The sequence below is a fragment of the Lingula anatina genome, chromosome 1, assembly GCF_051362555.1.
Source record: "Lingula anatina isolate TDL-2025a chromosome 1, LinAna3.0, whole genome shotgun sequence".
Classification (NCBI taxonomy): domain Eukaryota; kingdom Metazoa; phylum Brachiopoda; class Lingulata; order Lingulida; family Lingulidae; genus Lingula; species Lingula anatina.
Window position 1 is genome coordinate 54,889,562 of NC_141767.1, and position 27,200 is coordinate 54,916,761.

Below are 27,200 nucleotides of genomic sequence, written 5' to 3' on the forward strand. Positions count from 1 at the left end.
TTGAATGAGCTAGAGCCAGGGCACCGGCATTTTCCGCGGTTCGCTTACAACATCAAAAGTAGATTAACTATGAAGTGTCAAAATCACAGCAAATCACGAAAACTTTACTTCAATGTCCCCTAAGACATATTTATCTGATTTTTTTGCAATGCTTAATAATTTCAAATGCAAAAATTGTAAAAGAATTTAATTTACTTAAGCGGTATTGATCAGTCGACCTCATTTTGATATTCAATATGGTGGGGGAGAGGAAGAGAAAAATTTAAGATAAGATAATCGTTTTGCTGTTTTTGCTCTTCTGGAGGATATGGAGACCGAAAGTAGCTCACCCGGGACACCAGAGCACGGTAAGAACAGGCTTAGAAACGCGTATGTTATAGTATAAACATAAAAACTTTTACGGATGGAATTTCGATGCATTGCCACGGATGACAACAGTGACTTGACAGAGACAGTGACACGACATACGTCCTTCGTTTAACTAAGGAAATATGTCAGTTTCTGACATACCCTACCCTGTTTCTTATCAGCCGGTAATTGATTTTCACCTGCCATTTAGATCAGTGATGAATTGAGAGAGAGAGAGAGAGAGCTCTGCGGAGAGGGGATGAGATAGAGACACCACTGGCACTTTCTGACAGAAGAGCCCAAGAGTATTTGTAAAACACTGCAGATCTATAGTGCCTTCATTGGCATTCTGATACCAGACAAGCCATTCAAATACATAGGCATCAATACAAGAAGAGAAAAAGCACAAAAGTTTATGTGATAGTATTCCCATTAGTATTCCCATTTCTGGGGTAGCGCTAACACTCGCCAATTTAGCCAAATGCTAAAACTGACTGAAATTGGCTAAAGAAAAAAGGCCCGATTTGACTTGCTTTAGTCAAATTATAACCATTTTGATAACAAGTTGACAAAAAAATGGTGATTTGGCTAAACGAAAAAAATTGCTAGCGCTATCCCAGCATTTATATGTTTCTCATTAGGGAGGTCAGGTCACACCACTTACACAGCAGAAATTGGAAAAAATCTAACCTTGCTGTGTTTTCCATCATAACTTCCAAGATTTGGGTCCTATGGTAAATATAAAAATATATTTAGAAAGTAAATTTAATGGGCTTTTTTACAATATCTGTAACAATGTATAATCTCTGCGTTGTAAACCTCCAGCCATGGAAATACCGCGAGAAATCGCCAGTGATTTCACTTCCTTGTTCCCACCATTTACGAATCTTGTTCAACCTGTGCGTTTCGCAGCATTTTTCTAAAAGCTTTGTACGGCGTCCCGGGTGCTATTTCCATGGATTTGACCACACATTCGTGTAGAGGATGAACCAACCTTTCGAGTGAGGGGTTACAGAAGGTAATATAACCGAATACAGCAGCCACAGCTAGCTTTTTAAGTTTTTAATCGCGTTTTAGAGTTTGAATAATGAAGTTTGCAAAGTTCTGTAACCCCTACCTAGATATTTTAACTAATTCTCTTTTTAAATTAGTTATTTATAATATTTGTCATTTTTTGCTAAGACGTAGCTGGAACAGCCTTTAGAAAATTTGTGATTTTGATCTTACCGCAGGCAAAATGGGGGACGCACCAAGCTGTTCTGCTGATAAAAAACTCATGTACTTTCAGCACCCAAAGAGGCTCGAGATACCAGAGTATCAAACTGGAAAATACTCGAATTGTTCACAAAACAAGGATATTATTAAAACGACTGCTATTTACAAATATAGAGTTAATTTTATGCCTGATAACAGTGAAGAGGTACTAGTACATGATTTAGCCATTTACAGGAAACTGAAATTGGTCCATGATTCTGCATTGTTATTGAGAGGTAAAAAAAGAGAGACTTACTTAGATAAGGACTTTTTGCACCCAAGAAATAGAGCACAGTACATATCTGAAGAAATAAAGGATACTCCCAGGAAGAAAAAAATAAGGAAAGAGCTTCACACGGTCAAAAAACAAAATACAAGTTTGAAATGAAACTAAGAAGCAAGTGTAAATGAAATTGAAAGGCTTGATGATGAGAATGAAAAACTAGCTGATGACTATGAGACCACATTGTCATCAGCTAGTCATGTTCTATCGAAATTGTCTCAGGAGCATAATACAGAAAAAGATAAAAAAGCTGAGCTTCAAAAGCAAATGTCAATAATTCAAGCTGAATATGAAGAAACCAAAAAATCACTTGCAGAAGCCAGGACAGAACTAGATCAATCCAGTGTGAAGTACTTAAATTTAAAAGTAAACAGGAAAGTAGAAACTAATAAGAAGCAGAAAGCAAAAATTAGAAAACTTTCAAAAGATCTCTCTGACAAAGATAAAAAACATCAGAAGGATTTGAATGAGAAAGAAAAAGAAAAAGAGCAGGAGAAAACCATATCTGATGACAAGGATGCCGAAATAAAGCAGTTACTAAAAGAAAAAGCAAAATTACAGAAAAAAAAATACTATCGGAAGAAGACACTCAATAAAGAAGTAGAGTCTTTTGATAAATTAAAAGCTGGCATTGAACAAGAAAGAATAGAGGTTGAGTTAAAAGAAAAGGAACTTAAAATTAAACAAAAAGAATTTGATTACTTACAGATAGTATTAGAAAGTGAGGAAATCCAAACATTCCATGATGGAATTTTTAATGATAACATAAGACTCTGTATCATGGAGCTTCTCAGTATGAATGTTTCTGTCAATAAAGTGAATGAAGTTGTTTAGACTGTTGTAAAACGACTAACAAACAGAGAAATTCAGAGGTTGCCATCTAAGGGCTTGAGGTGTCAACTTCTCATTGAAGCTAGACATCTTGCTGACATACAGGTTGGCCAAGCAATGCTGCAGAACCCGGACTTGAACAATGTGCTTGAGAACACACTTCATGGAGATGGTACCACTAAGTATCACAGGCATTTCCAGAACTTTTAAATAACCTCAACTGATGGTACAACTCTCTCTGCAGGATTGACTGAAACTGTAAATCAGGATGCAAAATCAATCTTGCAGTGTTGGAAAGAGAGAGTTTCTGAAATTGCAATAGCTATTTCTGGGTGTAATGCAGGTACAGATACTGTAAATGAAAAGGTAGATTTGTTGGTGGCCTCAATAAAGAACACAATGAGTGACCAATGTGCAACAAATGGTTTGTTCAATAAACTGCTGGCTGATCTCAGATCAGAAGTTATTCCTAAAGTTGTAGAAAATTGGGACATGCTTGGAGAAGAGGATCAGTCTAAATTGACAGATATGGGTAATTTCTTTTGTAAAGTACACCCTTTCCTTAGTTTTGCAGAAGAAGCAAATAAAACTCTTGCAATTTGAAAACTCAGTGCTAGATGGAAAAACTAAATTTGCTCTGCCAGTTGCTGGTGATTCTGGTGCATTCAGGCTTGTTCGAACTGCATGTGCAGCATTTCAAAAAAAGAGGAAACCAACAAGCTGGAGTTTCAGAGGACTTTAAGTCCTACTTAAATGAACTTCGAGCAAGTTTGTTTCTTATCCAGCTTGAAGGCAACAGGTTCAGTGTAGGATTTTATAATGGTGGTGCAGTTTATCACCATCAGAAACACATTAGTGATTTTATTCAAAATAAACATAAGCAAAATAGACTTTTATCAGCTGTTCTTGAAGATGCCCAGAACAAAATCTATCTTGCTGGTTTGCAGGCACTGGGCATTGTGTCTAAATTAATTACTGGCCCATACTTTCGTCTTGATGGAGACAATGAACATATTCTTGACATAAATCCACATCTGCATCAGCTTCAGCTATCTCTGCAGCGATTTGCAAAAGACTCTAGTCAGTTAATGAATGGTGAAGGTGCATTGGGGGAGGATGTGGTGGCAGTTAAGAAGGATGAAATGTATGAAAACCTGCTGAAGAGAACTGATGATGAATTTGATGTACTAACCCGCCAAAAAAGAAGAGCTGAATTTCTAGAACTTGGGATAGCTAGGCTAGCTTTGAGCAAACAAAAATAGTTAGAAGACAGGGAGAAAAAACAGCAGAAAAAATTTGCTATTGCCATGCAAACCCAAGTGTTAGATGGTCCATGGACTTCAAAGAAAATGATAGAGGAAAAGTTGAATGATTTAGATGAAAAAAACAAAATTGATGCATTATATTGCCAGCTTCAGTACCACCATGTTGTTTTGAATTCCTCAGCACCAGAAAACTACTATGTTAAAAAAAAACACATACTTTGAGGGGTAAAAAAAAAAAATAGAATTTAATTCTACAGAAATGACTGCCCATCTTTTGGAAATTGTTTCATTAAATCTTAAAAAATGCAAAGAAAAAAATTGATTTTGATACTGTGGTGGTAGGTTAGGAGATAGAACCAGTGTTCCAAATCGCTGATGTTTTAAGGCGAGAAGAAATTACCAGGAAACAAAAAGATAATTCAATGTCTAGACTAAAGGAGGCAAGGTTGAAAAGGAAGTCAACAAGAAGTAGTCCTGATGGAGAAACTTCTTAAAGAACTGAACTTTTAGTTAATAAAAGAATCCAACACAAGAGTCAAGAAACATCGAAGGACATCCCAGAATGGTATGATGTAACTGACATCAGGGTAGAAAAGCTATCCAAAAACATTGTTCAAACAAAGCATGAAATCACATATGATCTCGATGGGCCTAATGCTTTTTTCACCTTTGAACTCATAAATGAACTTAAAAAGGGAACCTTATAGTCCTGTGGTAAATGCAATAACTCTGGAATGGTGAAATGACAATCAAGCTAAAGTGAACAAGGGTAGGTTTTTTAAACAAAAGAGTTAAAAATTCCTGAAACTGACATTATGTGATGACAGTCTCTTTAAAAAAATTGAACTGGTTTCTATCTACCTAGTTGCTATGGTAACCAAAATCAGGTTATATTTTTGGAAAAATAATAACTTACCAAAATCAAATATTATTTCCATTGTACATTCTGGCATTTTACACTACTTAAATCTGTGATTGCCATTGTAATATTGGTTGCCATGGCAACAGTGCCTTTGTATTTATTTATTACTCAACTTATTTTCATATATTGAGTACCAAAAGAGTGTTTTCCATTTATATTCAGTTGAAAATTAATGTATGCAATCCTATATGCAATTGCTGTTGTAGCATTGGTTGCCAAGGCAACAGTGCCTATGTATTTTTCTATTATTCATCTTCATTTCATATATTGAGTGACCAAAAGATTGAGTGTCTTCCATTTCTTATTCACTTGAAAAATTCATGATAATGTGTAAAATATAATTCAAACTGTTACCATAGCAACAGCTATCATAATGTTGGTTTCCATAGCAACAGATACATTAGAAGCCATTGTTTTTGTTTTCATTGATGACACATTTTATTTACTAATTTTAGCATCTTTTTTCCCCCCAAAAGTAGCCTTTGGACAGTGATTTTGAAGCATCACAGTTGAAATATCGAAAAAAGTATTGATGTTTATTGACATTTAGCAATGGTTGCCATGGAAATCATGGATAAATTCCACAAAATTATATATTGGCAGATTCCTCTTGGCATAGTGTAACTGGCTTAAAATTTCAAATCAATATTTTACTCCATTCGAAAGTCATGCCAATTTTGTTTAATTGATTTGGCAATTGGGTGACACTTTTGGCTTCCATTGTTACATATGTTTGCATGCAAGACTTTCAAAATTTTGTGGCAAACTTGCATTCTTATAAATTTAATAACTTTTGATTGGTGTGCTCGATTTTCAAAAAATAAGATGTTTTGGAAAGCTCTTGAATTGCTCTATCAGATAACACCAATTTGACAGAAATCAATTTGACTTCCAAAAGTTATCTGACCTCCCTACTTCTGAATGCATAGAACAGGTCAAATCATGATACAAGATTTTTACCTGCAGAAATCAAACTACTGCATAGAATTGTATAGAAGTTGCTTGGCCCACGTGGTTGGACAAGAATTTGTTTTGGGGCAGACAATTTCTGACCTACTTTGTGCAACCAGAAGCCATGAAACCCAGAAAGCACAGTACATCAAAATCATGTTGCTTCATCAGATGAAACAGCATTGTAATCCCAAAGTCTTTATTGGGAAATTAGTTTAAACCATTAAATGAGACTATGTAGTTTTGCATTGGACTTGTATGCTGGTAATAATTCCAGTTTACTTACATTTTTGAAAAAATGTTTTTCACATTCTAATTGCTTTTAAAGATACTGTGGATGTGGGGGCTCTTCGTGCCAGGATATTACAGATGGAGCAAAGCCAAGAAGAACAGGCCAGAACACGGCAAGCACAGGAAGCAGAGTTTGGACGAAAAAGGGCCCAGTTTATGGACATGTTTAAGAAGAAAGAGGGTAAAGCAGTGTAATGTTTTTGTGCATGTATCAATCATTAATTTTAAAAATACTAATAGGAGCTTAAACTTCTGCTCTCTATCTTGTAATGTTTATTGTACAGGACTTTCAAAGATTTAAAATTGATTGCTTTGAATAAGGTTAACACATGTTATCTAACACAAACTGAGGCAGAGCCATAATATATCTGCTTTGAATTGTCAATTTAGTTGTATGAAATCTTTTCTTAAGGGTATTGTAAGGGTTTTTCATCTAGATGTAGTGAAAATGAGTTTTTTCTTGCATCTATTTATTTAATTATGCAGCTACTTTGTGCTGACATAAAACAATAAAAACCCCTTTGAAAATATATACATTTACAGTATCTTTAACATTTATTTTTATAGGACTTTATCAAGTGGTCCTAAAGCATTGATTCTTAAATATATATTTTTTTATTTTGTCTATAGAAATAAATAATAAAAAATATGTGCTTAATATGAAAATAAAAATAACTCAAAAGCATGTAAAGTAAGTACTCCTTTCATACACACACATACATATTCACCTACGTGCACTCATACTCGATTTAACTTTAGTGGTATATGTCCTAAATCTTTTAACTGGACAAAAAACATTCTGCAAGAAACTATTGATTCTTAAAGCTTATGTGTATATAAAAATTTGGTGACAATAGAAGTACAGACAAGTCATGTAATGATGTTTCCATTTGAAACATTCCATGTGATAAACAGAAGAACTGAAGGAATTGCAACATGTCTTTGGTACCACCAAAAAAGAAAATGACAACTTGAAGGAAGAACTTCATCGCTTGAAAACCGAGCTTGAAGACTTCCATACTGCTACTGATCTGTTCAAGCAAGATGCAATGGAGGATATGCAGCTTAAACACCAGCAGGAGTTAGCATCCATGCAACAAATTATGGAGGGTAAGATTCCCAACCCTTTATCAGGATGTTAGACTTAAAATTTGCACCACATGCTCATTTGGCCAAAGATGGGTAAATTAATGAATAAAATCAAGAAAAGAGTTGGCTAGTGGCCCCATCACACTGTTTGCCGTAGCATAAATGCTTGAAAATTTTCCTGTTTGTGAATACTTTTTTTTTGCACCGTGTTTGCTCCCCACATCTATCTGTCCTCCAGTTCATAGATATCTAAGTGATGGGTTTGACACTTGCTTTCATGCTTCATTCAGTTGTACTGCTGAGAAATGTGTAAGGATTTAGAAAAGATTGGATGATAACATGATAAGCTGAAGCTGTCTATAAGGATTTCCTATATTTTCCCATTTTATGTCAGAAGCTACAGAGGGAGTGAGAGATTCTGTGAGAGCTCAGTATGAACAAGAAAGAGCAAGCCTCTTGAAGACCAGAGAAAGGTTGGAAGCAGAAGTGCAGGAACTGAAAAGCAAACTGACCCAAGAAAGGTTTGGTGTCCTGTACACTATCTTTACTTGAAAGTAAGGGTTTTCCCAGTGAACCATCTAGCTGTCATTTGAACGCCCACCAGCATCACAGGACAGCCTATTTTTACAAAGGTGGCTGGATGGCTTATGGATTTTTTAAAAAATATGATGGCTTTAGGCATACTTGGGCTCCCTGAAATTTTGTAAGAAATTACAGGTGGCAATTTTGGATGGCCTGCACCCCCAATCCTGGGAAAAGCCCTGCTTGGTAGAATTCCTTTGTCTTTTGCATAATCTCATTATAATTGAAAACATTTAAGTATAACTTTGTTTAATATACAGGGATGAGAATTTTCCAACTGTCAGTGGAAATAAGACTTTTTGGAGGCCAAAATATCATTAGCCTATGCTGGATCTCTCACCATACTTTCTGAATTTTTCACTTAATGGCAGTCTCATCCCTGAATATATTAAAATATTATTTTCTAATCTAAACACAGTGCACCAACCAGCACCAAAGTAGCATTGGATACGTGTACTTAGTCTCTATTGCACTTTGAAAGTCTCCACATTATGAATGTGATATTATTGGAATGGATTGATTGATTTACATTTGATTTGTCTAATTCAGAGAAGGGTTTTTGTCGTCTGTAACAAAAACCTTGAAAAGAGTTGGTGTTGGAGCTCAGTCTGAAGCAGAAAACTTAGAAGAACATATGAAAAAGGTGAGTTAAATTAGTATGCAGTTTACTAAATATTAAGTTTTGTCAGGAAAATAAACATGAGAGAGAAAGGTTTTATTTTCTTAAACTTATGATTAATTATTAATCAAGAAAATGTCATTTATTTAAATTTTTCCATAAGACAGAAATGTTATTGTACAAGTGATGCATGTTTCAGAACTCCACACATCATATTTTTGTATGCAGTGTGCAGTGCCTTATACCTGATTTTATTCTTGTTTGGAGTATGCCATCTAAAAAAAACTAATCTAGATTAATTTCTGTTTCCATCCCTTAACAGGGTTTTACTAGCTATATTTATCCTGAGCATGTAAGAGAACAATTCACACTGTGCTTACTAAATAAATAAGTGACAAAAAATTCTTTATACTAAATATGAAAATTGATTTTTTATGATTAAGCTGCTTTAAACTGATAATTAAACCTTATTAAATGGTATCTGACAATATTTAGTAGAGTATTGTTATTTAAAAATTGCAATTGATCAAAATCAGCTGCATGTTATATGTAAAGTCATGAAAAATAATGAAATAATGTTGATTGGATATATATATATATATGTGCACATGGTTTAAGTAGTAGCATTGCACTGTGTTTAAAAGTTATAATGGTTAATTTGTGTGCTTAGTGATGGGTTCAAATGGATTTCGGATTAAAAATATTCTTAGAAAAAAGTAGAGCACACTGTACTTTTACAGATTGTTTGCACAATTATTACTAGTTCAGAATTATTCACAGTAACTGACTCCCATTATGATTAAGCACGTTGACATGCTTTTGTTTAAGATGCTATTCTCAATTCCATGGAATATGTTGCAAGTCTAAATATTGAAAATTGGTTACTTTCTGGAGGTTTATGAATGTAACTTAGAAAAGTCAAGCTATAACGCTGTCATACAGCCAATACAAGCTTGCGCCTATTAAGCCTAGCTTTTTCACTGCAAGGCCCAAGAGGATGCTCAGATGTTGAAATCAGTGGTATTACCCTTGGAAGAAGAGATTGAGTCACTCAAGACTAAGCTACGAGAATATGAAGGCCAGGTAAGTTGGTTCAGGTGTTGTGCTCACTGTAGAAGTAATCTGGGCACATTGGAGCTATAGCTGTGCACTGTGGTGGTATTTGGTTACAGGGCATCCTGTTTTCAACTCCCTTTAGCTGCTGTCTTTTCATGCACCCCTATGTTGTAAACACCCTGAGCTTCAGAACACCTTTAGGTTTGGCAAACTTTTTTTTTACCCTGGGAAAAAGTTAGATAAAATGGAAATATATTAAAAAATGAAAATGTTCATGAGCTGAACTGAAACTTGGGGTTCTCCTTGTGATGCAGCAATGTGCGGAACTGGCTTCCCTTGGTGTGCTTTGTGTTATTTGTTAATTTGGATATTCTTTTCTTTTTCTTGCTTTCTTATCCTACTATGCACGGTGGCTTATCCGTCTGTGTGGTTGCTTTTCAGCGAGGCCTGTCCCCATCGCTAGTGGAATTTGAACGTCGTGAGAAGTCACGATCCAGAAGTCAGTCACCAGCATTGGATCTGGATGAGAAGGTTTGTTATACCAGACATGAGACCACTCAAAGAAAAGTATTGTTGAGAAATCTCTTGAACCCATGTTTTGTATCAGAAGAATGGATAGTGAATACTGTTGAGAAATAGTGCTTTGCTGGAGTCACAACTGCTAACTTTCTAACTGTGGGGAAATTTTTGTAGGGTATGGTAAGAAGTGTATTAAAAAAAAACACCAATTTACTGTTATGCATATAACCATTGGATATTTTGTGCAATATGTAAACAAGGAACCATAACTTTGTTGTTGTTTAATCAAACAGTTTGCTGTTTTTTCGTCAAGGTGAAGGAACTTAATCATTCTCTGGAGGTTGAGAAGTCATCTCGCACTGACCTGGAGATGTACACAGCAGTCCTCAACACACAGAAGTCAGTCTTGCAAGATGACAATGATAAACTGAGGAAAGAGTTGCATGAAGGTATGGAAAATGCAGTTACTATTTAAATACATAATTGGATAGTGGCTTTAATATGTATGTCAAGTCACTTTATGACATTGCAAACCAAGCGTTTGCATCATGTAAACAAGGTTTCAGTCAGTCGGCGATAATATTCCATCTTTAATAATACAGTAAATATTGGTTCTGTAGCCTGCATCAGTTTGCAATAGTTTTTGTGCATTGTGAAGCCTTGCCCCCATTCAGACCCAAGAATAGTAAGAACTGGATCATTTTCTTCCTTTTCACAAAATTGGTTTACTTTTTGATTTACTTCCTTAAAGTACTGGACCTCTTTCTGAAGTGATGATCCTTCTTTTACAATTAAGCTGTTTAGTTTTTTTAAGAAATGTTCATAGAGGAGATATTCTGAATCAGCAAGTTCTTGATATTTCTTTATCACTGAAGAGTTGATATTTTTAACTATGTTTGAAAGATAGTTCATTGACGAGCTAACTGTAAGTTTCATGTTGATGATGTCTTGCAATTCCCAACACAGATAACGTTTCAGTAGAACTAAACTCTCATCCAGTCTTTCTGATATGAGCACGAGATTAAACTCCCTGTCCAGTAGGCGGACGAATTCCTGTTTCTGTACTGATGATACTTTTCTACCAGTCAATCCAAGATATCTTGACATCCTATTGATAATTGCCTTGGAGCCTGTGTGAGTATAATGCCATGGTGAACTGAAGAACTGTTCTAGTTCATTAGGACCCTGAATATGTAATATAGCACTCATACTGTTATAATTGTAATCTGACTTAAAACGAGCAAAAGGCTCTCGCAGACATGTTATATACATTGTATCATTTGGGAGGAGATCTTTCAGCATTGTCCTGTTATAAGAACCATGATGAGCCATTAAATCGTAGGTTTCTGATTTATCAATTGGATTGCGGTATATATGCCTCTTAGCTGCACCACTTTCGTTGAAATATCCCAGGTAAATGTTGTCATCTGCAGGTAGAGCAATGTTCAGCTTGTTCCTCAGACTGTAGCGAAAGAAGATATTTGAAATTGTCGTTGAGGCGGTTTTAGGAATTTTGATGAATGCAATGTGTGATTTTGGCCGACATGTTCGTGGTTGGATATTGTGTCCTTTTGGAGCCAGTAGGTATTTGAAGGAAATTGCATCATTCATCATAAGACTGCTGTCATCTTCGGTGCTGGCAGTCTCTGGCACTGTCCTGAAGTACAGAGATGTTTTATCAGTAAGCAGCAAGGAAGGATAACTGTAAAGCAGACTGAATAGAACACATTACATTCATTTTGTGGCTCCTATTTTACTTGGGTTTCATAATAAGGACTGGAACACAGTAAAAGTTCAGTATTGTTTTATATACTAAAAGATTTGTTGAAAGATTATACTTACAGGCTAACATCTTTTTGTGCCAGTGCTTTTTTCCTTAAATCCACATCTTTTTGAAAGGAGGAAACATATTCTTTACACTGTCTGTCTTGTATTAATAGTATGTATGTAGCTGCAGTGAATAAACTCACTGACATACTTAGAGCACCTGCCTTCCATGACAGTCTGGGCATTATCAAAAGTGCTACTAAGTCAAGGCCCCTCACATAAAAGGAAATAGCATTTAATGCAGATTTGTAGATTTAAATGCAAACCTTAAATACACTGGTTGGCAATTGGACAAATCATCATATTGCAGATATACTTTTTGAAGTTATGAATGCTTTTTTCTGTCTAAGCTTAAAATAGATTAGCCCATAAAAGCAAGTGATGCCCTTTGTTTTAAAAATAATTTACTAAATGTGAATATTTTTCTTTTCACTTTGTCCCTTCAAACCCCTGTCCTATGTGAAATGTGGCATAAAGCTATATTGATACCAGTAAAGTCCTGTCTGCATGGAGACATTTATTTTAGATAAAAACAGCAATTAAAGCATTTATGTGCCATTAATGCCCCAGTTAAGAATGAAACAGCATCTTACTGATAATTATCCCATTACAAAGAGAAACTCAGAATTTAAAATCTCTTTTTGTTTAACATTTGCATATATTTACAATAAAAAAGGTGTAAATTTTAAAATCAGTGTTGTGAATATAAAGTTTAAAAAATGATTAATCTTAAGTAAAAATAAGTATCTAATCACTTCTACCTGAAAACTAACTGTAGTTAAATAAATTTTTGTTTTAAAATAATATATATTCCAGTGAAACTTATTTTCTGCTTTCTTATCTTTATAAGTACACATAATAGCATTGTAGCATGCACTTTAGTTGAATAGTTTAGGGACTTTTTGTTTTAAAATTTCAGATTTTATGATTTAGAAAATAGCCATATTATCTAACAAGTAGCTGAATATTCTGTTTATCTTTGTTCACAGTGTGTCGTCTGCTAGAGAAAGAACAGAAGGAGCACAATGACCTCAAGCTGACCTGGCAGATGGCCAATGACCAGTTCCTGGAGTCCCAGAGGTTAATGATGATGGACATGAGGAGAATGGAAAGTGTGTTGTCTGCTGAGCAGCAGAGGCAAATTGCAGGTACACACATACTTCACTGTCTGCAAATTGAATTTATCTGATCATGGTTGTGGATATTAAAAGAAGTTGCAACATTGAATGTACATTTTAGAGAAGTTAAATGTCCCTTCTGCCCCCACCCCCATGAACCAACTCCTCATATCCATTAGCCAAATTAGGTAATTTATATCTTTATGTTGATATTTCTTAGATTTTTTTTTTTTTGAACTTTCAGAGATGCAGAAGAAGGACCAGGACCGCGAAGCCCAGGAAAAGAAAGTTAGGGATTTGGAACAGCAGAGGAAGGAGCAGGAGCAGAGGATAGCAGGTGCTTGTTGCCTTAAAGTGTGGTTTGTAGTTAGATTAACTGCAAGGAACATAAGTTGAAAAAATACAACTCTGTGTGTGCTCTTTAGGTTCTTTAAAAAGGGATTCTTCTTTTGATGGAAAATGTATTCCAATAGATATTGTATTATGATTTTAGCATAAAGGTATATCACTTTATCAAGATATTTTGTATAATACCAAATTTTAGATGAAGAAAAACAGAGACAGGATCCAACAATGAGCCCACCAAAGGGTCTGTCCCCAGAAAGTGACCAAGACGGATCATTCACAGGATCCAAAACTTCTCTGAACTCTCTACAACAAGATGACTTGTTGAACTTTTTTGACACTGACAATAGGGGAGAGGGTGAAGGGGCTGAGATACCCAAATCCTTCTCCAGTTCTCACATAGCAAATTTTTCCAAGGAGATATCAGAAAATAGTGGGCTCCATGAAACCAAGTCATTGCAGGGTGTGGATGGGGCAGGATCTACCATAAGGCCCAGCCCTGACAGGATAATACATATTCCTGGCCTGACACAAGAGCAACAGAAAGCGTTAAAAGGTTAAGTTGTTTTTTATCTTTGTACATTTGAATCCATGTGCATCATGATTTACAGACACACAATGAAAAGACTTTATTTCATTTGCTTTCATTGCAACTTGGAATATAAAAAGGAGAAGTGCTGCTGTTGTGATATGAGAATATACTTAAATCCACCACTTAAAATTTCTAATAATATTTTCTACATTAAATTTTCATTAATGGAATGTTTTTATGATATTTTTTCTTTCAGATCCCACCCCTGAACATGAAGCTAGTAAAAGTTTAGTGGCCACAGTGAAGTCCCGGTCAGACACAATCAACCTAGCTGGCAAGAGGACTGTCAGTGAGAGGGAGTGGTTGTGGCTGCAGGACGAGGTAAGTGGACTGCCAGGATTTATTTTGATTTGTTTTTAGATAACTCCATTACTTCATTTGTATAGTTTGGCTAGAGTAATCAAAACATAATGAGACCTTTGGATATTATTTTCTTGTTTTGGCGTTGCTTTAAGTCAGACATTTGATTATATATGTGTATGGCTATAAAACAAATAATGCCAGAACTAATCCAGAATGCAGTTTTTTGTTGAATGTTGTATTATGTCCATGCAAGGTACTTTTTCCTGTTAGCTTTATGATGCAGTGTCTTGATGAAGATCATTTAAATACCAGTAGAAATCCAAAGAGTTATAAATACAAATTTGCCCTTGCTCATTTAATGCAGTAAAATTTATGTATATTTATATTGAAGAAGATCAAAGAAGTATGTGTACTTTGTTCAGTAAATATCAACAAGCCGTAAAATAATCTGAAATATTGTTATTTTGTAGTTGAAAGCAGCCAGAGCAAAGTTGGGACGGCCCTGTGATATGTGCAATAACTATGAAGCTCAGCTGGTACAAGTGCAAAAGCAAGAACAAGAGGCTCAAGAAAAAATCAAATCCTTTGAGAGACAGTTAGATGTAGAGAAAAGAGCTTTAGAAGCTACCACAAAACTAAAAGAGGAACTGGAAGAAACACTAAAAACTGCAGCAGAGCAAACTCAACAACAGGTAAAAAGGGCAGCACAGAAACATTTCAGATTAGTTTGGAAAATGTGATGAATTTTATCCAGATAGAATATTTTTTGTGTATTCATTGTAAATAATTGTCCACTGTAATTATATTTTAATTAAGATTTTTATTAGTGCTTTTTTTTTTTTTTTTTTTTTTTTTTTTTTTTTTTTTTGAGTGGCAGTTTTATTTTACAGATGGATCTTTTTGATTTCAGATAGCCACTTTAAATACAAAAGTCCAGGAGTCTGAGAGGTTTATGTCTCAACTCAGGCAACAGTATTCCCAAGCATTTACTGATCTCCAGGAACAGTTGGTGAGGATTTTACCATGCAAATTTTTCTTCGTTTGGTATTCACAGAATATTTAGAGAATAATGTGTTGAGACTAAGTATTGATACATCTATTAGTTTCAATTATTTCATTTACCTTTTCAGAAAACATTAACAGAAACAAGAGAAGAGATACAAAAAGAGGTAAGGGGTTTTGCAGAAAACTTGCTTGAAGCAACACAAAAAGGGGATGTAGAATTTAATCATTCAACAAAACATTCTATAAAAACAATCAGAAATACTTAAGTTAACTTGAAATATATATTTTGTGATAAGTTGTCCCTAGTGTTATATATTTATCTAGTTGTTCTTTTGTGCTGATTGATGAGAAGAGATTTCTATGGGTAATCTTCCCGTCATTGTCTTTAGCTGACACAACTCCAAGAAGAAAATGATGCATTGCTGGGCAGGCATTCCAAGACAGCACAACAGCTACAGAATGAGGAGATTAACCTTCCAAATAATGTGGAGGTAAGATATGGCGAATGTAGTACGTATGCACATATTTTTTGATGGGATCAGAAATGTGTGAAAAGGAATTTGTATGTTTTAGATTGGACTTGATTATAATCTTTCAAGTTGGCTCTTAGTCACTAAATATATACTATACATTTTAATGAAGAAACAAACAAATCATTTTCAGTAAATGGCTTTTATTGGACATAATTTTAGCCAGAACAAAAAATTATCTGTAGCTCCCAACACCTCAAATTTAGCCTTATTGTCACTCTTAATTATGATATCACAAGCATACACAGGTATTTTGATGCAATGAAAGTGAAGGCATGTCTTCCAGAAAAATATTACTTGAAGTAATATTCTCTTTGATCAGAATTTTACGAGCAAAAAGAGTGCAGTAAAGATGACAAACCTGCATATGAAATTGATTAATGTACACAAAAGAAACTCTTGGTCAGCACCACGTAATCTAGCTGCCTTGTCAATAATGTTCCATTTGCATTTGGTCAACAGAGTGTCAGTATTAGGACAAGTACTGAAAACAATACAATAAAGAATATTTTACACTTTGACCACAAACACTCTGTGATTTGTTTAGATTTAACATAATTTTAAATCTTTTTTTTTAAATGTTAACAATCCATATATGAGTTCCTTCCCCCAAGCAAAAAGAAACAAAACAATAATTCAATACTTGTGTGTATAATACACAAGTGTTGATGCTTTCAAACATATCACCCATCTCAATTTCAGCAAAAATATTCTTAAGGATAGTGAATATGTCTTTTTCAAACTTATTATTTTTCATTAACATATCATTATTTGCATTTGTAATGTGCTTCAGGCAGATGCAAGAGAATGTCATGGAGATTAATGAAGATTTAGTTATTTATATACACAATATAAGGATTTTTAGATCCTTTGATTTTCGGTTTCAAATATTATGATTTATACAAAAGACCGAAATAAACAGAGCTGCTACCCCTGTATAATTTATATGTACGGGTTACTGTCCTGCAGGGTTCTTGGCTTGGAGACTTTGTCAGCCATATGAAAGCTATTCTGCTGTGACTCTCTGCGTGACACCATGCCCAGCTTGGGCCTCTTCAGTAGCAGCAGGCATAGGATGTCTGGCAACATGTACTTCAGCTTGTTCTTCTGGATATTCATGTACTGTAGGTTCTGTAAGTTGGATACCTCTTTAGGTATCTCTTCCAAAAGATTTGAGGAGATGTCTAGGAGGTGGAGCTTGGGTATGTTACATATCACTGCGGGGAATTCTTTGAACTTGTTGTTGCTGATATTCATACTTTGAAGGTTAAACATTGCAGACATGGTGCTAGGGAGAGATGTGAGGATGTTATTGGATACGTCAATGGTGTGAAGCTGGTCACATGCTGATATATCGGAGGGGATTGCACTTAAACCACAGCCATTTAGAAGGAGATAATGCAGTTTGTTCATGTGAGACATGCGACCTTCAGGAATTACTGCCAGCTTTGGATTTTTGCTCATGTTTAGGTACTGCAACTGGGTGGTTTTATCCAGAACATTAGGCCACACACTGAAGTGGTTCTCCTTTAAGCTGATGTGACTCAATTCTCTGAGGTCAGCCAGGAAGTCTGGAAGTGAGTGTAGATAGTTTCTGTCCAAGCAGAGGCGTTTCAAATTGGTGCATTTTTTCACATTGCAAGGCACATGTAACAGGTGGTTGTGACTGAGGTCCAGGTTGGTCAGCAGGGTCATATCTGCCACACTGGTGGGCAGACTCCTGATATAATTTCCCCTCAGCCGGAGAGACTGGACATTGGTCAAGGATGGGACAGTTGATGGAAGATCAATAAGTTTTTGATCACTCAAGTCTAGCTCTGTTTGTGTATAAATGTTGGTCTTCATAAATTTCTTTAGGGCAGTACTTCCCCATTTTGCATCATCTGGGATCACAAGATTGCTGTCACTATCTTTTCTTCTGTGAGTGTGATACTTTGTCAGTCTTGGAGAATTTGTTGTGTAACACCGTTGTCGACTAACTGGCTGGTCATCTCGGGGTGTTGTGGGTTTGTCAGGCAATATTATGTCAGGGTAGCTTATTTGTGAATGTTCTTTTTGGGGCAGAATTGGAGTGTTTTCTTCCTCTGTAATGTCCTCAGTGCATGATCTATACCTTCTGCGTCCACTGATCAAGATGGCACTCTTCCTTGCTGCAAAGGATAAAGATAAGGGTGTCATGTCCTCCTGTTTTTCACTAAAGATATTGCTTTCATCTTCACTCCCAGCATCCAGACTAGATGATCTGAGCTTATTTGGGTAATTCATAGAGCCATTGCTTGATGAGCGAGTAGAAAACCTCCGTCTTCTAGTTTCATAAAATTCCATCTCATCACTGATTGTGACATCTTGGTTGAAGTCTGGACCTCGTACCACATTATTGAAGCCTCCCTCAGCTAGATCAAGCTGCCAGGTCTGGTTAAGAGGGGAAACTTGTTTTCCTGATTCTTCATCAAAATCTATATCTTGTTCTTCTGTGACTAGATCTGTTGCCTCTCTGTCTGTGAACAACTCTGAAGGGCTAATGTCATCCACGCTGGAGAGCTTCACAAAATCTGGCGGACTCCCATGGAATGGACACTCATTTTCTACCCACAGTGCATTGTTTTTATCATTTTCCCTCTCATTTTCAACCCAGTATTGAGCTTTTGACTGTTCTTCTGTCTGATATTTTTGGAATGCTGTGCCACGCAGTGTGGTTGCTTGTGAGGTAGGTGCTGTTGCTGTTGGCCTCGAATTTTTAGACAGATCTGTGAGGGAAAGAGAATGACAGCGCTTTCTTCTTTCACCATTGTTATATTGGAAATCGGTTTCTGTATCAGATCCAGGTGGCAGTGATGTCTTTACCCGGTTTCGCATAGGAAGTTCAGAGTTTGATCTTTGTCTGAAAAATCTCAAATTTTGTACCAGGTTGCCTGTAGTGTTAGTGTTGTTATTGAGGGCATTGTTCTGATATTCAGTGTCTTGTAAAACATTGACCATTGGTGATTGGTCTGCCACGCTGGATTCTTGGCCAGAATTTATAGTCCCTTCCTTCACCAACATCTTTATAGTCCTGAAAAATAAAAATAAAGCATAGTTCAGTATTGATTTGTCAAATGTATATAAAATCTTGAAATTTGAATAATATAATGCACTGATATCAGCAGAAATTTGATGTTGGTTAGTGCTTGATTTTATGTTTTTAATCAAGAACAATTAATGGAAACTTTATTTCTTGTCAGGGAATGATTTATCACATGCAGCTAACTGTAGCAAAGCAAATTTATCCATTTTCCTTAATCTTTAACAGGAGCGCCTTGTTTGGAATAACAACTACATAGATTATTGGTTTTACACACTTATCCCAATTATTTTCATGCATTTTTTTCTCCCAACTTTTAGCTGTGGTCTGTGCTCTTTTTATTAGGTAAAATTGATTTCAAAGGGATTGCAGTGTTGTTTTAATCATGCCATTGTACATATTTTGAGACCTACAGTGGAGCTAATATTGATGACTTCACTGCATAAACAACACCGCAAAATGTGATGGTTTTTAATTAATTATGAAATGGTACATATTTATTTAGTTGATGCTGTTTGCTGTTGATAAATGTTTTCTTCTCATTTTCAATGTCAAAATGTGTATACACTGCTGTTTGAAATTGTAGAACCAAGGATCAAGATCATTTTCTTAAATTGTTTGAAAGATTAAAAGTAAGAGTTGCTCCAAACCTTCACATCTTGTAACTGAAGTATGCACCAGTATTCCTTAAAATTATGGCTTCGTGGCAAGCTATGCTAATGCATGACCATCATACCCAGATATGAAAATGCTTATCATTTTGTTCTAATGTCATAGTTTTGTTTCTAGAGAGTGCACTGCCTGTTTTATCAATTTAATCAAGACTGATTGCTGCTGCAAATGGCTGTGGTTATTTATGGTATGCTTCTCCAACCTGATTGCAGTATATGAAACAAAATTTGTAATAATTTTGGATAGTGTTTATTAAATCTCTTGCACCTTCCTAACTCTACTAAATAGATACTATATAAGGACTAAATTCCCAATTACCACATGCCCATTTAGCCTTTTACACAAACCAACTAGTCTGTGGAACACAATAAAATACACAAACTTGATGTCCCTACATAGCAAATTCATCCTTACAATTGCAATTAACCCAAAACCTGAGGGGGGGGGGGGGGGGGGTATCCCATAGTTCCTGAAGTGTCCCTTTTTATGAAGGAATTTAAATGTTTTATACTATCTGTGGCAGAATAACAACAGTTTCCTCACTGATAAAGTAAAGGAAGCCAAATCAGTAGGTATTAGTGAATATAAATGTGAAAGCAAGATATTGGTCCTTGTCCTTATTCACTATTGGGCTAACTATAACCTTCCAACAGATTGACTGCTGTAACCAGACAACTTAATTGCTACACATGAAATATAGAACATGTAAGGCACCAAAGGCTTTACATGCAATATGTTGGTCTGGTTATGTCAGTAAGACTTTTCATGGTTAAAAGATCATCATGTGAATATGACCAGCATTTATTCATACTGCTTATAGTATAGGATATATAGGATTTGTCCTCCCTTGTATTATTCCTGACCTAATGTGCATTTGAGAACACTTGGTTGCAAATAAATACAACTGAGATAACTGGATCTCATGGAGAATTGAATTAAAGTGTTTCTCTTCTACATACGTGGTTTACATATATTGAAAAAGACAATTAAAATTGAATTGCAGCTGAGTGGCTGCAAGTTAAACTTCTGATACAATCTACTTGGGGTGAAATGACATAACATATTTAAGGCATTTATGCCACCTACCTAAGTTTGTATTTTTAAAATAAAAAGCTATGTGTTTTGGAATATAATAATCCTGGTCTTCCTTCTTTATGACAACATGTCTGCTCTGCCGTGTCTGTAATGGTGGTCTCAGGTCTAGCAGTGATTTCTACCCTCACACCTTTGTTTACAGTTGGTTTTTTCAAAGTGTCACTTTCACCAAATCTTATCTGTCAGTCCCAGGCACTAATCTAAAACCCAGACAGGTAAAAACACTTGAATATGGTGCTAATACAGGACAAGCTGAATGTTGGAAGGCTCCTGCCTAATTCAGCGGACACAGCCACAAGTTAACCTAGTTATCATAGAAGTGTGAGCAGTGCTTGAGGTCAAATAAGTTTAAATGCCTGTTTTTAGTGATAACACGTTCTGCATGGTACATCCCTGATTCTGTTCCACTTGTTCTAATATTAATATTCACTGGTACCAGGAAACACTTATCTCATAATTCCAAGAAGTGAGGTGATAATATTGAAGGGGAATTATCTGAGATAGCACAAAATTAGGCCTACAGCACTGTGTAACATCATACAAGACATGGAAAACATGTGAGAATATGAAATTCTGCATGAAGTTGAGCCAACTTTTAGTAGTAAGTGTGAAAATCTATGAGTCCTAAATGTGACAACCAAAAGATGATGAATTTATACTGGTGCACTACAGATTGTAATTCAGCAAAACTTGAGAAAACAATAAATATATATATATATATAGTAATGACAGCTTTTATTTGTAACTGCACCACACTCACTTAATGCTTCTGATCCTCCTCTCCTTCAAAATCTTCAAAATCTCACTTGATTTTACACTAAGGTGTGAGACTAAGTGTAATATTGAATAATTCCTTTTGTGTCCCTGTTGAATGGCACTAAATAATCATGCTTGGCAATTACTTGGTATCCTGTACCTGTGTGTAACAGGATACACATAATTTTTAAATAAACTATCAGTTGGGCCTAGCAACTGATAAATCTGTCTCCTGTTTATAGTTATACTGGAATATTATGTACTTTGGTACGTACTAATAAAAAGCTGAAGGATTAAGCTCCTAAAATGACATATTTGATAACCTGTTAATATAAACTCTCTCTCTCTCATATGTACATGTGCTACTGATTAAAATGTATACTAAATAAATAATAAAATGTGACTGCCAGCTGTTTGTATCACAACACATATGACTAATATTTTCATAGTGCATGTGCTCGTTTAATAATAATAAAAAAAAAAGGTATATTCACAGTTAACATTTGAAATTTATGGATGTGTACCTGAATGTGCTATGCAAATTACCAAGGCTGTCTGCAGGTCCCCTTGTGTGTATATAAATGTATTTAGCATGAGCGTGTCCTTGGCACAAAATCAGAATTTATATATCATGACTGATAGGATAAAGCTTCACATTAATTTCACATACAATAAGATGCAGATGAAAAGAAATATTAAATGTTACTTTGTTATTTTACCTGCATAAGGATCCTGTATTTAATTTCAGTATTAAGTAGAAGCTGCACAGATATTGAAAGTCAGGGATTGCTTTTCTTATGATGATCAAACCATACCTAACAGTCGTAGAAAAACACCAGATAAATGCCTTAATCAAAACCTGCTTGGTAATATCAGACATTATAAGCACCTACTTCACATGCACTGAGCTGTAAATAATATAATTTCACAGCCTCACAGGTGTATCTTACTTAAAGGTTATCAAGGGTGTCCAGTTATATGGATTAAGGTGTTGACATACTTAAAAGATTGTTAACACCGTGGCACTTCACATCTGTATTTCTCATTAAAATGATCATGCAAAACGATATGCTGTTACAAATCTAGATCAATCTTACATTCAAATATAAATGTGTGCAGCTATCAGAGCATGACACGACTTACTTGCCATACCTATGTCCCTGAAGTCCGTAGCTCTTTGCTGGCTCCTAATACCCAAACCCTGTGTGCCTGGCGGGAATTGTGAAGGCTGTGTTTACCTATTCAGTCTTTATTGACCTCACGTTCTGCGCATGGGTACTATTGATGCTTGCCTTTCAGCTCAATAACAAGTATTACAGAGAGTGATGTGAAAAAAAACAAGCAAATGTGACCTTTATATAGCTATTGAATTGAAAGGCTCTTTAAATATTTCTGATGATAATCATGTGATTGTTTAATCATTTGCAAATTTAGGTTATGCTGGTGTAGGGCTGCAGCTGCCAGCACAATAAAGGAGGAACTTGCTATTTTCATTGGTTTGTGGAAAAAAGTTATTTAAGATTTCCCTCTTGCTTGATAATTTACATAGCATTTGTAGTATTTTCAACCTCCTTCAATGATGTGGATGTGGTTCAATAGTATTATAGCATTGTATTTACACAGTCTGTTCACAGGTAGTGTTCTAATATGTACATATTGTTTGTTCTTCAAAAGTGAAGCATGTTGTGCATAATAATTCACCTCACTTGAACCAGCAGAGTCTCTTAAACATGTGGGTTTTTATTTTGACCAAAGTTAAGCAAGGATTTATTGCACACATAAACCAATGGGAACCAGAGCAATATAAATTTCTGTTTAAACATAACTTGATTATTACTGCTGGACACAAGAACTGAAGATTATAGATCATAGTAATTTTACTTACCAATTACACTATGGTATGCAGAAACACTTGATATTTTTTGCCCAGGGATGAAAATTTACATCTTATTTCACCCAGATTTGTTTGAATTAAAAAAAAAATGATTGTTGGATTGACAAAGAAATGCAACAAACTTGCTATTTATCCCCTTAAACTCAATAGAATTTGACTTAGCACAACTGTGGCATTGCATATGGGACATAGCTGATTTGACTCAGTAGCTTGTGTAATATTTCTATGGTACTGACTAAGAAATCATTGCCCAAAAAGGCCATGTATATTTGTAGTTTTGCCAAAATGTATACTACACAAGAAATGTCTAAACAACATTGATTTAAATCATTATCATGTGCCCTGCTTCATAAGGCTGATGTTGGCTGCCTATCCCTACCTCATCTTTGGTAGCTCTCAGCAAGTCTGTCACCATATTATATATCAATTTATTATTTATTGTTATTTTCCCTTTTCCTCCCTCATTCTCCCAGGAGATGCAGCTTCTTCTACTGAAATATAAGGAAGAGATCATTGCAGCCAAGGTGGCCAAGGAGCATGTGGAACACAACCTGAAGAGTGAGATCATGTTCCTGAAGGACCAGATACTGGCTGAGCAGCAGGAGAGGGCCAATGTGGAGGAGGAGATGTCTAGAGAAGTCAACTCTCTGCAAGAACAGCTTGGTAAACATTTGATATTATTTATTTAACCCCTATTGCAACAGAGTTTCTGGAATCAGATTGTCTGTCTGTTTGGCCTATTGTACTTTTCAATGAGGTTTTTTTACAACATTAATATTAAAAAAAGTTTCTTCTTTGAGTTATCTGCATTTTAGAGAGCTTGGTTGCAGGATGGCAGATTATACTAGTCATATTTAGGTATGTATATCAAATGAGTCACTTTTCAATCTCTTTTAATTTTAGCACTATTACAAAGTGTCAAATCAGAACTGGAGCGGGAGTCAAAAGTGAGGTTAGACTTAGAGGCCAAGTTAAAAGAAGTCGAGTCTCAGCTCAAATCAAGCCAGGCAAAGTCTTCACAGTTGATTAGTGGCCTTCAAAGCCAGCTAGCAGAACAGAATACCAAAATGGTGAGTAGATGTGATGATAGCAAGGTTTGATAAAATGGGATTTTTATTGTCTCTTTATCGTGTGAGGTGAAAAGAATCACAATGGCAATTCAGTCATGTGATGAAGGATTTGAAGAGGAGGTTCATAGCCTATTACTTCATAGATGAAAAAGTAGTTTAATCTCTTTAGAAATTTTCTTTTTTAACCAATAGGGTTTTCAATATTTTAGCTTACTAACTACCTTGTTCATCATGTTATTAACAACAGAACCGGAAGGCAAAGGATCATTAGTAAAAAAAAAATGTATGCCATTGACAACTTAGAATATGTGGTTGGATAATGAATTAATTTTGTTTAATTAAGTTACTATAACACCAGAAAAATGGAATCACTAAGAAAAATGTGTTGGTATTAATTTGTCTACTCATGATATTGGTTTCACTGTAAAAAAATTCACTTTTAGACTAAATTAGAAGAAGACTTAATGAAAGCAAGATCAAAAGTCTCATCCCTTCAAGTTGACCTTGATAACAGTGAAGCAGTACAGAGGGATTTTGTCAAACTTTCACAATCACTACAGGTATGTTAGCTCTTTTACACATTTTACAATTTTTCAAAGATATTTTAATTGATCATTAGCTGTTATAATAAATTAAAATTAAATGCTCAAAGGAATCAATTTTAAATTATTTTGATATTAGTTTGCAATAATAATACCCTTTTGGTGTTTGTGTTGATTTGATTTGGTTGTTTGATTTGATTGATTTATTGGACAGTAGAAAATGCCAACTTTTTTCTCTGTGGACAATTTTCCCACACACCATCAGTTTCATTCATTTATGGTAGATTCAGTTAGAGAAAATCCGACAGAGTGAAAATGAAGTGCGGTGGCAACATGAGGAGGACACAGATGAATGCACTGGATGCGGCCAGCCATTTTCTGTAACAAAGCGCAAGGTACTACTGGTTTTATTTCTAGTTTTGCTGTTAGGTCAGTTCATACATAATGGTTGCAGTTTTTTTTTTTTTGTCCTCTTTACCTAGACTTAACATTTAGTGAAAGTAATTTTTTAACATTTACAAACAGCTCAAAAAGTCAAAACATTGTGCATGCACATTAAATTAAGATAATATCTTTATAAATATTCTTATTTGCAGTAATCATCTAGAAAATGGTGTATTTATTTTCTAGCATCATTGTCGGCACTGTGGTAGGATATTCTGTTCAGATTGCACAGCAAAGACTGTGGTCAGTGGACCAAACCTAAGACAGTCCAAAGTATGTGATGTGTGTCACACCATACTGGTGAAGGATGCCACACCGTTCTTCAGCACAGAACCACCCCCTTCATAGCGGAAATGGTCCACAGGCACAACTTTTAAACCCCCACTCTTGAAAAGATATTATCTAGGGATAAAGTTTTCATGCCACCCTCTCCATAGTATGACATCTTTGATACCTTCATAGCAGACATGACCCTGGCTGCTGATTTTCTTAAAAACTTCAAGAGCCTTATCAGGCAGCGTCTGTGGAAATCTTACATTTATGTAGAATTTTCGGATCAATGTTAATATGTGCTATCAAGAGAGAAGTGTACATTCTTTCTTTTATCCAGTGTAAGAAGTTGTGTTTGGAGTATTTGTGCAGCTTGTAAAGATGGCAGTAGCAAACATACTAGTCACAAATAAACATTTTAGCTGTCGTTCTGAAGGTTTGTGAATGCATGGGAATCAGTCAGAGTGCTTCACTTTGTAAGTAAAAATGTTCTTTCTTTTATGTCTAACTGGCTGTGACTTTTAGATTAACCTGCAAAACTATTAGCACTAATTACTGTGATACTATACACTTATTTAGGTGTTTTGCAGTATAAAGTAAGACATTCTTGGACAGAATCAATTAGTTATGGGGCCTTCAAAAATTAAGCTAAGTAAAACTAATTGCAAGATAATCCAGCTTAGTTGTTCAGTGATGTGTTTTTGTTACCTGTATTGAACAATGACATTAGTGCTTGTTAGTAGTTCCACTGCTACATGTTAGTAAGAAGAATAAAAACATGTAGACATTTTTTTGACATTACAGCTGATGAATAGATTATACTATAACATGCCATGTTAACTTTTGCATTTTATCAGATCATTTACTAGAAATATTTGCATGCTGTGTATGCACTAATTACTTTTTACTAGAAGTAACCAACTGTTCTCTGTCATCATCATCTCTAGTGAGATTTCAAACAAGACTAAAGGCAGTCTTTTCTTTTTGTACTTTTTGTCATACATTGGGTAGATATTTTTCTAATTTGGTAGATTTCCAATGAAACAGCATTAAATGTCATCTGCCCTTACCCAAATCTATATCTGAACTACTACATTTAGGGCTATAAATGTTATTTTTGACTACTGCCCTATTTAATAAATATGTGGAAGAAAGTTCATAACAGACACTTGGAAGTTTTTAGTTACCAATAGTTACAAACTGTTGACAGTGTACATGTAGCATGAGATTGTGTTGTCTGTCTGCTGTTTGTAATGGTAAATGTTTAGTAGACTACATGGAGGCATTGACATCACCACAAGCTTATATCAAACTGAAGCATATTTGATGATTTTAGTGAAAATTGAACTACTGAAATGATTGTGTGCAATGTTGTTGATTAAAATGTATGGGAGGTTGTAGGAAGATGTGGATTGTATGTTTAGGGTTAGGCATCTGACTTGGCCACAATTGCGACTTGTGAAATTGTAAATACTATTTCATTTAATGTAATAAGCTTCAGTATTAAAGGTGCAGAATTTCTTTCCAGTTAAGGACTGCTTGATTCACAGTTAAGTTTAAATATAGAAGAGCTTATTGTATTTGTACATTCTTGTCACAAATATGCTGGTTTTAAAGCAAGTTCATTGTTTTATATAAATGTTTTGTTGGAAGAATACATAACATA

The 27,200-nt window shown here is 35.2% G+C and overlaps 4 protein-coding genes across 12 annotated transcripts; 2 read left to right on the forward strand and 2 right to left on the reverse strand.

Moving 5' to 3' along the window:
• Positions 1 to 204: 204 nt before the first annotated feature.
• On the forward strand, positions 205 to 27,173 carry LOC106158098 (rab GTPase-binding effector protein 1). Of its 2 annotated transcripts, XM_013534005.3 has the most exons (21): positions 205 to 347; positions 6,183 to 6,326; positions 7,061 to 7,255; positions 7,629 to 7,755; positions 8,366 to 8,459; positions 9,423 to 9,518; positions 9,933 to 10,022; positions 10,324 to 10,459; positions 12,827 to 12,985; positions 13,200 to 13,292; positions 13,500 to 13,856; positions 14,089 to 14,213; positions 14,666 to 14,887; positions 15,106 to 15,204; positions 15,326 to 15,364; positions 15,590 to 15,691; positions 23,682 to 23,871; positions 24,112 to 24,278; positions 24,722 to 24,838; positions 25,105 to 25,215; positions 25,451 to 27,173. In XM_013534005.3, the coding sequence occupies exons 1-21, from the start codon at positions 308 to 310 to the stop codon at positions 25,610 to 25,612; spliced, it is 2,865 nt and encodes a 954-aa protein (XP_013389459.2). In that variant the 5' UTR covers positions 205 to 307; the 3' UTR covers positions 25,613 to 27,173. The 2 variants fall into 2 exon arrangements, with proteins under 2 accessions (XP_013389459.2, XP_013389607.2); XM_013534153.3 differs by lacking the exon at positions 9,423 to 9,518.
• On the forward strand, positions 354 to 6,175 carry LOC147764796 (uncharacterized). The gene is given in 3 exon segments (XM_086998997.1): positions 354 to 3,309; positions 3,311 to 3,416; positions 3,418 to 6,175. Coding segments are annotated over 3 exon segments (1,824 nt in total). The 5' UTR covers positions 354 to 2,152; the 3' UTR covers positions 3,979 to 6,175.
• LOC147764797 (galactose-3-O-sulfotransferase 2-like) lies at positions 10,453 to 12,460 on the reverse strand. The gene is made up of 2 exons (XM_086999002.1): positions 11,853 to 12,460; positions 10,453 to 11,667 (listed from the first exon to the last, which is right to left on the reverse strand). The coding sequence occupies exons 1-2, from the start codon at positions 12,020 to 12,022 to the stop codon at positions 10,557 to 10,559; spliced, it is 1,281 nt and encodes a 426-aa protein (XP_086855128.1). The 5' UTR covers positions 12,023 to 12,460; the 3' UTR covers positions 10,453 to 10,556.
• Positions 15,857 to 22,715, reverse strand: LOC106158304 (uncharacterized). Of its 8 annotated transcripts, none has more exons than XM_086998996.1 (4): positions 22,467 to 22,714; positions 22,034 to 22,129; positions 20,550 to 20,758; positions 15,857 to 18,782 (listed from the first exon to the last, which is right to left on the reverse strand). In XM_086998996.1, exon 4 carries the CDS (start codon positions 18,770 to 18,772, stop codon positions 16,673 to 16,675), a length of 2,100 nt encoding a protein of 699 aa, XP_086855122.1. In that variant the 5' UTR covers positions 18,773 to 18,782; positions 20,550 to 20,758; positions 22,034 to 22,129; positions 22,467 to 22,714; the 3' UTR covers positions 15,857 to 16,672. The 8 variants fall into 8 exon arrangements, with proteins under 8 accessions (XP_086855122.1, XP_086855120.1, XP_013389872.2 ...); XM_086998994.1 differs by having other exon boundaries at positions 22,458 to 22,714; XM_013534418.3 differs by lacking the exon at positions 20,550 to 20,758.
• Positions 27,174 to 27,200: the final 27 nt, after the last annotated feature.

What these genes read in the sequence shown, in the direction of transcription:
- LOC106158098 (XM_013534005.3), top strand. Translation starts at nt 308, where the DNA reads ATGGAGACCGAAAGTAGCTCACCCGGGACACCAGAGCACG. An exon ending in TACGAGAATATGAAGGCCAG is followed by an intron (nt 9,519 to 9,932) that starts GTAAGTTGGTTC and finishes GTTGCTTTTCAG; the next exon opens with CGAGGCCTGTCCCCATCGCT. An exon ending in CTGATCTCCAGGAACAGTTG is followed by an intron (nt 15,205 to 15,325) that starts GTGAGGATTTTA and finishes TTACCTTTTCAG; the next exon opens with AAAACATTAACAGAAACAAG.
- LOC147764797 (XM_086999002.1), bottom strand. Translation starts at nt 12,022, where the DNA reads ATGCCCAGACTGTCATGGAAGGCAGGTGCTCTAAGTATGTCAGTGAGT. An exon ending in GCACAAAAAGATGTTAGCCT is followed by an intron (nt 11,668 to 11,852) that starts GTAAGTATAATC and finishes TCTGTACTTCAG; the next exon opens with GACAGTGCCAGAGACTGCCA.
- LOC106158304 (XM_013534585.3), bottom strand. Translation starts at nt 18,772, where the DNA reads ATGTTGGTGAAGGAAGGGACTATAAATTCTGGCCAAGAATCCAGCGTG.